This window comes from Morone saxatilis, unplaced genomic scaffold (assembly GCF_004916995.1).
Source record: "Morone saxatilis isolate NCDOM2014 unplaced genomic scaffold, NCSU_SB_2.0 Contig22, whole genome shotgun sequence".
In the NCBI taxonomy this organism is placed as follows: domain Eukaryota; kingdom Metazoa; phylum Chordata; class Actinopteri; family Moronidae; genus Morone; species Morone saxatilis.
Window position 1 is genome coordinate 13,875,086 of NW_023339785.1, and position 11,965 is coordinate 13,887,050.

General features: G+C 43.0%; 1 protein-coding gene across 1 annotated transcript in view; it reads left to right on the forward strand.

Annotated features, from left to right (window-relative positions):
• clcf1 (cardiotrophin-like cytokine factor 1) overlaps positions 1–11,328 on the forward strand; it is a 12,895-nt gene extending 1,567 nt beyond the window's left edge. The window contains exons 2-3 of the mRNA XM_035669499.1: positions 7,841–7,995; positions 9,037–11,328. Coding sequence (XP_035525392.1) covers positions 7,841–7,995; positions 9,037–10,386 — 1,505 coding nt within the window. The 3' untranslated portion in view covers positions 10,387–11,328. The remainder of the gene's footprint in view (positions 1–7,840; positions 7,996–9,036) is intronic.
• The last annotated feature ends 637 nt before the right edge of the window (positions 11,329–11,965 follow it).

Sequence of the window (11,965 nt, forward strand, 5' to 3'; positions counted from 1 at the left end):
ACACACATTCACAAACACACACAGATGCAGACACACACACACGCGCACACACACATGTAATATCACCGCAAACACACACACACACACACACACCCACACCCACAGACAAGGCCTGTTATTGCTGGGAGGGTTGAATTAGTGTCGGTGTGTTTCAGATAAAAGTGTTAGTGTGTGTTGGACCAGCGAGCTCAAACACACCGACCGGCCAACAGGAGGAAACAAAGGAAGAGTGAAGAGAGGGAGAGAGATGAAGAGAGAGCAGGGGATGTGGAAAAGAGAGGAAAAAATGAACCTTTCACATCTTTTGATTCGCTCAGCACCATCCTCAATTCTTCACGGTATATATATATATATATGGATGTCAGGAGGATGTGTGGTGGGGAAGAGGGTGAGGGGAAGAGGGGGGAGTTGTGTGTGTTGGGAGTGAGAGAGAGTAAAGAGAGGTAGATAAAAGTAAATAGAGAGAGTGAGAGAGGGAGGGAGAAGCAGAGAGGAACTGGCGGTGGAGGGGTTAATGCAGTGCAGATTCCCGATTGACAGAAGTTAGCAGCACCCAGAGGGAAAGAGAGAGGAGAGAGAAGGGGGGAATGATATAAAATGAGTCGGTCACGCTTTGAACAGTTACACATGCTGTTTACATTTTTCCCAAATTAACATGGCCCCTCGCTTCAGAAAACTCTCCCTCACCGGCTCCCTCTCACTCCCCTCCACCAACTCCTTTTCCTCTCCCTCCTTCCTTGCAAATCCTCTCCTCCTCCTCCTCCTCCTCCTCCTCCCCTCTGTCCCTATCCTTCACCCTAAAATATCTTTCCTCACTCTTAGATCCAGATTCAGATCCATTACTGAAGTAACCGTAGTAATACCACCATATAGACGATACTCTTTAAAGTGTTAAAATCATCATCTAAATGCCCTTGAAGCATTTTAATGTTGTGGCAGGTCGGCTAATTTAAAGTTTTTATGTACTTGTACATATTTAAATAGCTGTATAACGATGTATCATATATTTTAAAAGCTCATTTTAGATTTATAAAATCTTAATCTGCAAAGTAACTTCAGTTCCTAGATAAATGTAGTGGAGTGAAAAGTACAATATTTACCCCCGAAATGTAGTAGAGCTGAAGTACAAACTCGCATATATTTAAATACTCAAATAGATTGATAACTTAATTCGCTCACGCACAGTAACGGTAACAAGAGATACGGTCAGACAGCTCACAGTAGACAACAAACACATACTGCCACAACAACACAACACAAACTAACACATACTGTATTCCAGTCATTACATTATTGGAGCTCAGGAGCCAACTAATGAACACACCATACATTAATACAATCAGTCAATTTAAAGGGGCAAACAATTAGATATAAAACAAGACCTTTAGGGCTTTCTATTCGTAAATAATCTGCCAATTACTTTGTCAGACAATCAGTTCTTTGGGCTGTTATGTCATAAAATCACAGCTTTTCTAAATCACAGTTTCCTAAAGTCCAAGGTGACTCCTTCAAAACATTACGAGCAGAAAGTCCAAAAAACCCAAATATATTCTGTTTACTATCAAATAAGAGAAAGAAAATTCTCACATTTGAGAAGCTGGAGAATATTTTAAATGTTTCCTTGAAAATGTTTAAAAATAGTTTTACTATTAACTGACTGAATTGTTGCAGTGGCTCAAAAGTACAACACATTACACTTTGTTACTTTCCATCACTGCCTTCTTACTTTCCTCTTAAAGCAGAACATTCAGCAGCGGGTTCTCTTTTTAGGTATTTTTTTTAAAGAGAAAACAATGAGGTGGAGATGTGGAGTAGCCGGGGTGAGGGTAGCAGGAGAGGAGGAGGGGGGTGGGGGTGTTAAGAGGTAAATTAAAAACCGAAGGTCTGAAAAAGGCAAACGAGGGAATGAAAGATGTTGACGGAAGGAAGGAGTGGAGCCAATTAGTGAAAGGAAGAGAGGGGAACGATAATTAGGGAGAGAAAGGAAGGAGACTTTAAAAGTTTAAAAGTTTGATGTTTCAGGAAGATTTAGGGAGAGAGGGGGGACAGATGAAGCGACAAAGAAATTGAAACCAAACATGGCGATAAAGCATGGAGCGACTGGAATCCACAGATTAAAAAAAAGAGACACAGATAGATTGGCTTATAAGGTGAAGAGGGAGACGGACAGCGGGGTAAGAAGGGGAACAGAGGATGTCAAGTTTACGACCAGCGAGAAATAGTTGCACGGAGACTTTCTGGGCATAAACATAATTTTATTGGATTTACTTTTTATATGTGTGTTTTCTTTCGCCTTTGTTTTTTGGGTCATTGATGTTGTTTGGCAACTCCGGTGTGTGTCCAGTGCCAAGAGGATCAATTTGAAATTCAGTATGAACAAACTCCAGAGAAGGAATCTCATGGGAGAAGTGATGGGAAAAGTGTGTGTGTTTGTGTGCTTGAATACACAATGGTTTGTTTATATGTATTTATTCAGTGTAACGTCTGTGCATACATGGATCTATGCTCCAGTGCACAATCTGGATTCATATGTGTGCACGTTGGTGTGTGTGTGTGTGTGTGTATGTTTGTGTGTGTTGAGTTAGGGAAGGAATGCATATTTGATTGAGTACAGACTGCACATAAATCTGGCCTTTAAGTGTACACAGACACACAACACCGACCCTGACCCCAGACTGTCAACCCCCCCACCTCCACTCACCTCGCCGGCAGTCCAACGCGTGTCCACTTCCACTGTGGCTCCGTCAGTCTGTTGTGTGCATGTTTTTTGCCCCCAGCGTCCTCCACAGGTGTGTTTATGTTTAGGGTAAGTGTTATGACAGAAGGCAAAATTGCCACCAGGTACAGTGCAGCAGAATAATTAAAAAACTATGCAAGAGACAAACAACTCCTCTGGGTTTGGCTCCGATGGGTCTTTTCTGTCAACAAAGCTACAGTGAGCCTCCAGCTCTGACTCTGACACGTCAGCAGGATGACAACAAATATGCAAGACAAGTCAGAGGATGGAAGCACATTCTGAGAAAGAAATGTGACACCTGTGAAGTAAAACCAAAGTGGTCTTAGATACCAAATTCAAAAGTAACTCAATACAACCACTAACCAAAGTAATCACATTTAGTGGCCATACTGTACTTTAGTGATACTGAATGATGAACTGACCTGAAGAGTATTGAGAATCATTCTTGAGCATGGCAACATATTCGTGATCCAATATTATAAACTCTTACTAACTGTTTCTGGAGCTTTCAAACATATACTACAGACGTCTTCACTGAATGGAAATTTCATCAGGAGTCATGAGTGCAGAACCTTGGTTGGTTCACCGAAGAAGACTGTGGGATACGAATGAGAGTTTATGCTGCATTCACACAAACGTCGGAATAATGGGACGTTTTTCCTTTTTCTTCTTCTTCTTCCCGACTTGTGACTGAACACTCATTATTCCAAAGTGCTTAACCCCACTGATAGCCCTGTGTGACCAAAGTAGTTAACAGATGAAATCTATTCTTTTAGTGTTAATATTAGATTTTATTTAGATGTCACCACCAGTGATGGACGATTTGCAGCCGTTTCCCAACCATTTGTGGACAGTTTCAGCTGTCAGACAATTCCTTATATCTCTGACTTACAATTACAACTAGGAGACTAACAAGAACCTTTTTTGCTGAGTCTGCTGTTGTAAATCACATTCTGAATGATATGACTTCAACCTGGCATTAGAACATTTTATCACAGAAGCTTTTTATTTTTTACAATGCACATGTGGCAGTTTGGAAATGATCTCATATTATGAACTGAACTGAGGCTCTGTGTTCCCAGATCTTCAGTATGTCCAGATTGTAATTAGATTAATTTCACATTAAAATATTTTACATTAAAAACAATTCAGGTAAATCAGATGTATAGGTATTTCTATGATATAGATGTGTCTGCAGACTCTCAGATTGGATTAAAATCTGCCTTTTAAGTCACTAATATATGACATCAATGCCCCCATCCATCAGTCATTTCTGTCCCTAATGTTGTCTAATATTGTCCTCCAGTGTAGCAGAGGAGCTCTGCACAGTGGCTAGATAACACTGAAGTGTGACGAGTGAGAGGACATAGCCTGCAGCATGTTGTTTTGGTTCTGGGAAACACTTTTTTTCCCCCAAATCAGGCTGCATGTTTTGATTAAATAGCTAAATCTTGTCAAAGTTTTACGATGTGTGCTCCCCAAAAATATAGCATGACAATATACTGCAGTCATCCTAATCAAAGTTGCACTGGAAATGATAAACATCTAATTTGGACTGGATTCTCAACATCTACATACTGATGTTTCCTCTCTGTTTAAGACCTCTTTCAAGTGGTTAGAGCAATGGAGGGCAACCTCTTCTGGCACTGGAGCTAGTTTTTCCTGGACCAGACTGGAGAGATTAACTTGCACATGGTTTTCCCACAATACCAAATTCTGTTTAAGTGCTTGTTTAAAACCTCAAATAGTGGTGCATGTTGGGAAAGATGAAATACTAGTCCTCTAGGATGGAAGCGGTACAACACCCACAAACACTGGGTCACTGGTTTACCAAAACACCGTCTGGAGTGTAAAATGTCAAGTGTGTTACGAGGCCCTTCTTGGCCCCGAACACAACCTTGCGCCCCAAAATTCAACTTTGAACCCTGACCCTGTGCTGATGTCTAATTCGGACCTGTTTGGAGCTCAGGAGCTCTGGCGCCTGATCCTCATGTTCAGCTCTGTATTGCAGATGGCAGCCAGACTCCCGAGTTCCAGATCTGACTTTACATCTACGAACAAACGGTAGATAAAAAATACGATCTGTTGTGAGTAATGGAGCTCCCCTGTGTGCGCGTGTGCGTAACCCTAATAGGTACGTGTGCCAAAATGTGTAGAGTCACACACACATAAGTGCACAGAGGCGGGTCACGGTCGGCCGTTGTAGGGAACCCCTGTGTTGCTGTAATGCAATCCTCTCGTGGAGAATGTTCTGGTTTCAACCCTGCCCTGCGGAGTGTGCTTCCACTGCCAGGTACACAGACACAGCCCCAAGCCTGCAGGGCTCCCCTTGAAGTCGGGCTATATGCCGACTATAGTCTAGTTACTCAATATAATATAACAACAACATGGCTCTGGGTTTGAGTTATCTCAGTTTACTTACTGTACAAAAGAGTGGTTGTTTTAAGCCACAGCACAGGATGCTTTTAGACATGTCAGCGCTCAATCAAAACAACAAGAGACTTTCACGTCTGGTAATCATCTCCGAGCATGTGGCTGAAGACAAAAGCAAACGGTTTGGAACAGTTTGGGTTGATTTATGCCAAGGAGAAATTTCTTTCTCCTTCTACTCCTCTTTTTTTTTGGTACCTGTTTATTCCTTCTGAATGCGACCCTTTTTGCACACTGTGTGTTCTTTTCCTTCAGGGCTGTTTACTCTGAGAGTCAACGATGTCGTGTTGATTTTGGGGTGTTTTGATGCTAATGGGGGATGTTCAGCGGGAGGAGACCGTAGCTTGATGAGCTCCAAATGTTCAGGCGTCGCTGAAAGATGCTTATTGCTTCTGACAGGTGATGAGGCTTTTGCTGTTGAGGGGATGGGAGAAGGCTTGGCTGACGGGGGCCGTCCTAGTTGATTGATTTCAAGGTGTGTGTGGGAGCATGTGGGAGTTAACTGGGCCCAACCACAGTGTTTTTGAAAATAGTCCGGATGGATGCTTTGATGTAGCCGACAACAGGTAGTGGAAAAGTTACCTTCAATGAATGAGGCAGTTATTTTAAATCGGCTGGGGAGTTGTTTTCTCCATGTCACTCCATGACAAGCATTTCTAATCCTATTTTAATTTGAAACTGCCAGTTTCCCAATCTGTCATTCAAGCTGTCATTAATACTGAAACCATTTGTTGAATACAACTTGTTTTCAGCGAGCTCGAGCGTGTTAGACGGGTTTGGAAGCAGAATACGTTGTCATCGTATAATGTATGTCATCATTGTAATTTGTAACATAATCAAAGAGATTCATTTTACTTGTCAATGTATTCTGATGGTTTGTTTTCCTTCTGATTACTACTTAGACGGCACGCTACACAAAAATAAAAAATAACAAATTTCTCTTCATTTCTCTACCAGATGTGACCCAGAATTTCTTGCTTTCTGCAACTACAACACATTCTTGTTTTACGTAGCACAGCAGCCAATACATAACATTATTAAGTTTCTACCCAACCCTGTTTGGGAGTGCATACCGACACGTCAAACGTAAGTGGTTGAGTCAGAGGAAAAAGGTGTTGACTGTTTTAGGTCAGAACTTGTTTTCTTAGAACCACTGAAAAAGTGTTGAAGGTAAATGTTTTGTGTTCACTTAAAATCTCTTTGTCATCATGTGGGGCCCCGTCATGATGTATAGATGAAAGAAAAAGAAAAAAAGAGGCAATAGAGGGAGAGTAGGAGAACTAATCGGGGTTAATTGGCTGCTGTTATTTTGACCCGGGGCAGAAAAGAGATAAGCACGCCGAGAGAAGAAAGGGAAGAAAAGTGGGGAGGTGAAAAAGGTATGATGAGAAAGAAAGGAAGGTTTGCGGTGTGACTAGTTTGAGAGGATATAAATCGGTGAAGCAACGGGAGGCCCGAGGTGAGTCAGAGGAAGACAGAGTGGGCTAACGAGAGAAAGCTGACAGGGTCACACAAATTGTGCAATACATATTTCACACCTGTTGAACAGCAGCATGTTTTGCCCATAATTTCAAGCATGAATTACTGTCTACTGTCTGAGTGTCAGGAAGATGAGAGAGCACATGGAGGATGGAAAAGGATGACAGAGAGCAGAGACGAGGAAAGAAATGTGTGTCGCGCTCGAGCGAAAGGGCCGAGGAAGTGTTGAGAGAGAGTGTGAAAGTGAAAGCGTCCAGAGACAGCAAGAATGGGGATGAAGAGGAGTGGACGTACATGGAGTCCCTTAATGTTGAAAACCACCTTTCAGCTCCAATTTTCTCAGTTTGAAACCAGAGATGGGGACACTAAAAGGTTCCCAGTGTTACCTCCCCCCCCCCCAAAAAAAAAACACACACACACACTCAAAATGAGTGTATACACTCACATAATTGTGAATTTAATCCACATATATAATTACGGCTACAAACATTCTCACAAACACTCACACAGTTACATGAAACACCCACACAAACCCTCGGAAACCTAAACAAGTCCACAGCAAAGATACAACTGATACAAACACATTAATGTTCGTGATTGTAAAGAAAGCCACATGTCTTTGTTTTTGGGGATATCAGTCAGGAATGAACATATGTGTGTGTGCCTATGTGTGCGTGTGGTGCATTGAACATAGGAGCCATTTGTCTGACTGTCTGAAGCCATTAAGAGAGGTTTTATTTGAAGCCAGAGTAAACCTCCGACAGCCAGAAACCTCTAAAATTAGATTGGAAACGGAAAAAGCTTTATTGGCAGTGTCAGATGACTCTGACTTGGCAATATGTAAACAGATGAGGCCATCGCCATAGAGACAAAGAAATAAACCAGAATAATTGTAAAAAATCCTATAAACAGAGTGATGGTGCAGCGCCTGGACACTGTTGCTGGATGTGATTTTTGTCTGTTGAGCTCTCAAATCATCAAATTTATTAAAAACCAACTATCCAAGTTAAATAATCGCGAAATGTCTGAGAAAATAATGTTTGAGATAAGCTTCACCTCATTGTTATGATTACAAATACCTCTGCAGTGTGTGTTAATTAGTACTTGGATACCCATGGTGTGTGTCACTAAAGAAACATCTCACACTGTCTGTCTGAGCTTTCATCAGTCATTCATTTTTTAATTTCTCCACAGTCCATCAACCCCAGCTCTTCTTGCTATTGGCTGCTGTCATGGCAACGGCCCTGGATTCCTCACACACGCTGGCCAGTGAGAGGAGTTCGATAGAAAGCACATACGAGCTGACCAAATACCTGGAGTATCAGCTCAAGGAAATCAAAGACATATATGTGAGTCATTTTTATGTGATAGGAACTCTTATCTTATTTGATCAAAGTCGACAATGAACCACTTTCGCATATATTTACTTTGTGAGTAATAGGTAATCTCTGAAGGAACTTAATCACAATCTGAAACACTGCCACTTTATTAAAGTGGCTGTAATTAATATTTTTATAATAAGAATGTATCAATGACATTGTGAAAACAATTTAACAGTGTTAAAGGGTCGCTCATAGTGATGAACCTATTGTACTGAGATTATCACCTGAATCTGCAGCTCTTCTTAGCTTTACTGAGCTTTATAGTGAGTTTCAGATCATTGTTTAGCTCTCTCTGCTGCAGCAGGTCTCTGTTTTCAGTGTAAAACCTCTAAAATCCTACCTGCTCAACACCAAACTGCAGGCAGACACAGTTAGAGACTAGCTGGTGAACATTTTGCAGATAAACAGCCTCATATTTCCCTCAGGAGTCGATAGAGGTCAAAAAAGTAAATATATATAGACATTTATTTATCAGCAGGCCAAAAAAAACATGTCTCAAATGACTGTTTGCTAAGAAGTTTTCCATACAAACTTAACTGTCTCCATTATCCCCAAAAAAGTGGCCTAAATAAATATAAAAACAGCTATTGTAGGTTCAAGCAACTAGTTTGACATTTTGAGAAATACCCTTATGCAACCAGACTATTTTGGAAGAGAAAACAAAGCCAAACTGCAAAGTCACTGTTACTGTGAACACTCACCCAGTTTAGAGGTTGACTTCCCAATTCAACTTTGACCCACTCTACTTGTCTACTCCTGTGTATTGAGGGATTATTGCAGACATGACAGCAGCACCTACTTTTAGTTTAACCTCAAAATAAAGTGGTTTAGATTTAAGAGGCTTAACTGATCGTCTATTCACTTGTGTTTCGTGGCTTGAAGAACTGAACTGTAGCGGTGAAGCCGTAAGTGTCATTATGAATGATGGCCCAAACTATGAAGGCAAGTAATAAACCAGAATCCATTAAACCTTCTCATCCTTTCTTCATCTTTGTATATCTCCTCCAGCTGACCTATCTGGGTCCTCCATTCAACGAGAAAGACTTCTCCCCTCCACGACCCAACAGTACGGCTCTGTCCCTGCCCAGTGCCGCCACCCGCCTGGAGCTGTGGCACAGCCTGGAGAATCAAGCTCGGCTTGCCCAGAACCAGAAGGCCTACTCTGTCCTGCTGGCAGCCGTCAGAGAGTTGGCCCGCTCCACCCTCTGCCCCTCCCTCAAGATCTCCCTGCTGCACTTTTGCACAGGCCTGGATGGGCTGCTGGGCTCCATATCTGCACTGATGACCACACTCGGTTCTGCACTTCCTCCTCCATCTACAGACATTGGAAGTAATGCTGGAGAGCTGCAGTACCCCCAAAGGGGGGCAGGGGGCGATAGACCAGCTCCACTGATGAGCCAGAGCCTTTACAGGTCCAGAGCCGGGACAAGGACCGAATCCGGTCAACGTAACAATCAAAGAAGAAGCGGGACGAGGGTGGTCACAGGGGAGAGGGAGGACGGCGTCACCGTAGACCTGGTGGAAAAAAGGAGAGGAAAAGAGGGGAGGAGAGCAGAGGCGACCGCAGCTGGAGGAAGGAGTGGTGGATCAAGGGAGAAGGGAAGAGGAGAAAGAGGGAGGAGAGGGAGGAGGGAAGAGCCAGAGAGCGGGAAATGGACTGCCGGCAAAGACGAGAGTAGAGTAGGAGAGGAAGAAGAGGAGGCGCTGGAGCGAGACGGAGGGGTGGAGAGATGGGGGAGGAGGAGAAGGTTGTTGAGCATCAATGAGGATGGAGAGGAGAAGGAGATGGAACCTGAATCCAGGGTGGAAGTGTCGTATCCGGGCACAAAAGGCTCCACCTCCCTTCAACAACCGACTCTCCAAACCAACAACAACAACCACTACAGCTACAACCTGAACTCACGTCACCCCGATACACTCAGAAAGGAAGATGGGTTTATTGTAGAAACAGGCAGGGGGTTAACGGTGGAGGAGGAGAAGCAAACAGACATGGAAGCTACTTCCTCTTCCTCCACTTTCCATCATCGTCGGCCTCCTCGCTCCCTCCTCTCCCCTACCCTCCAACCTCCTCTGTCCACCCTCTCCCTCCTCTACCAGTTCGGTGCAGGTGAGGAGCACACCCTCCTCCCACAGCCTGTCCCTCTGTCTTTACAAAGGGGCACCTCGCTCCTTTCGCCTCCTCTGACTCCGCTCCTGTCCTCCACCTCCTCGTCGTCCTCCTCACTGCTGTCGGTGCGGCCGACGATGAACGACTTCGCCAGGAAGGTGGAGGGATTTTGGATATTGCGAGAGCTGCAGAGTTGGTTGTGGCGATCGGCGAAGGACTTTAACCGCCTCAAGAAGAGACTGAGAGGCTGAGAGACTGAGACGGGAAACACACCAGTGCAGTATATCGTAAATCTATTACTTGCACAAAGACTGAGTGGAAACAAACTGAGAGCTTTAACAGACAAAAGCACATAAACACATTCATGCTTAACATATTCATTCATACAGTACTGGAATAAGTGAATGAAGGACTTTTTGGCAGGTCACCAGAAGTGCTAATGGAATATAACACACACAAAGCCAACACATTACCAGCACTGTCACCCGACTAATGCACATAGCAGCTCATTCAGCGAGACACACTGAGACTGGGCCTAGTTACCGGACTTCACGGCTCATAGATCAACAGAAATACCACTGTAGGTGGTTAGAAACACACACACACACACACACATACGCACACACATAGTGGCAGACTGAGTGACAGGCAGAGAGACAAACAGACAGTGCAGCCATTGAGAAAGAAAGCTGATTCAGTGACCCCAGATGTGTGAATCAGCAAACGTTCATTTTCTCTAAAGGAAGAAGGGAAACTGTCTGAATGGGTGTAAGACAAAGGGAGGAAATGACCAGAGGGATGAAGAGGAGGAGAGGAAGAGGCAGAAAGAGGAAGACGGGAGGGGGCGTGAGTCAGGGGATGAGCACTGGAAATAACGGGCAGAGGGGTACTGCTGAGTAATCAGAAGTCGGTTACAGTAACTCTACAACGGCACTACACATACTGTCCAGACACGCACACACACACACACACACACACACACACACACACTTATTGGTGATATTTGGTGCCTTAACAAACCTTTCTTTTCTATTCTCCTTTTGATTCAGTGCTCATTCATTTGTACAACTTTTTAATGATTTCATTCCATAGCAAATAAATATTTAACATAATCTTTAAATGTTTTATAGTAGTAATAGTAGTCCAAACATTTGGGGAAATATACTAATTTGCTTTCTTGCTGAGAGTAAGATGAAAACATGAATTATACCACTCTCATGTTGATCTAAAAGTAACAAAATCCACCTACCAGCACCTCTTAAGATCACTAATTAACACGCAATATCTTGTTTGATTATTCCTGACAAAACAAAGATTTAAAAATGAGTGGATTCTTGTGCTAGGCAACACTTTCAGTCTGTGTATGAGTTACACAAACAGGATATAATGTTGGTGAATATGTCACCTTTGGTCAGAGCCAAGATAGCTTTTATCCTCTGCCGTCAAGCTTAACTTAAAACCTAAAAATGAATCTATGGCAGCTACGTGAATAGGCTTTGTTGCTACGTCATAGCTGATGTGCAAAACGTGAACATGTTGGGGCGGTGGCGGATACGGAGATGCCATGATATCAAATGTCACAAATAACAACCTGTGACTGTGATGGTATCTGCAGCGGGACTTCTTTTAACCCGTTGCTTTGACTAATCTAGCTTCTGTCTTTATGCTTAGTTAACTGTCTTCTGGCTCCACTTCATGGCTGCACAATTAATCGTAATATTATCAAACTTTCAAAGTGCAATATCCAAATTACAGAAGCAATTTTCTCGACAAAACCGCATTATAATGAAGGTCTGGCTTACAAATCAAACAATGTTTGTTTGTTACAGA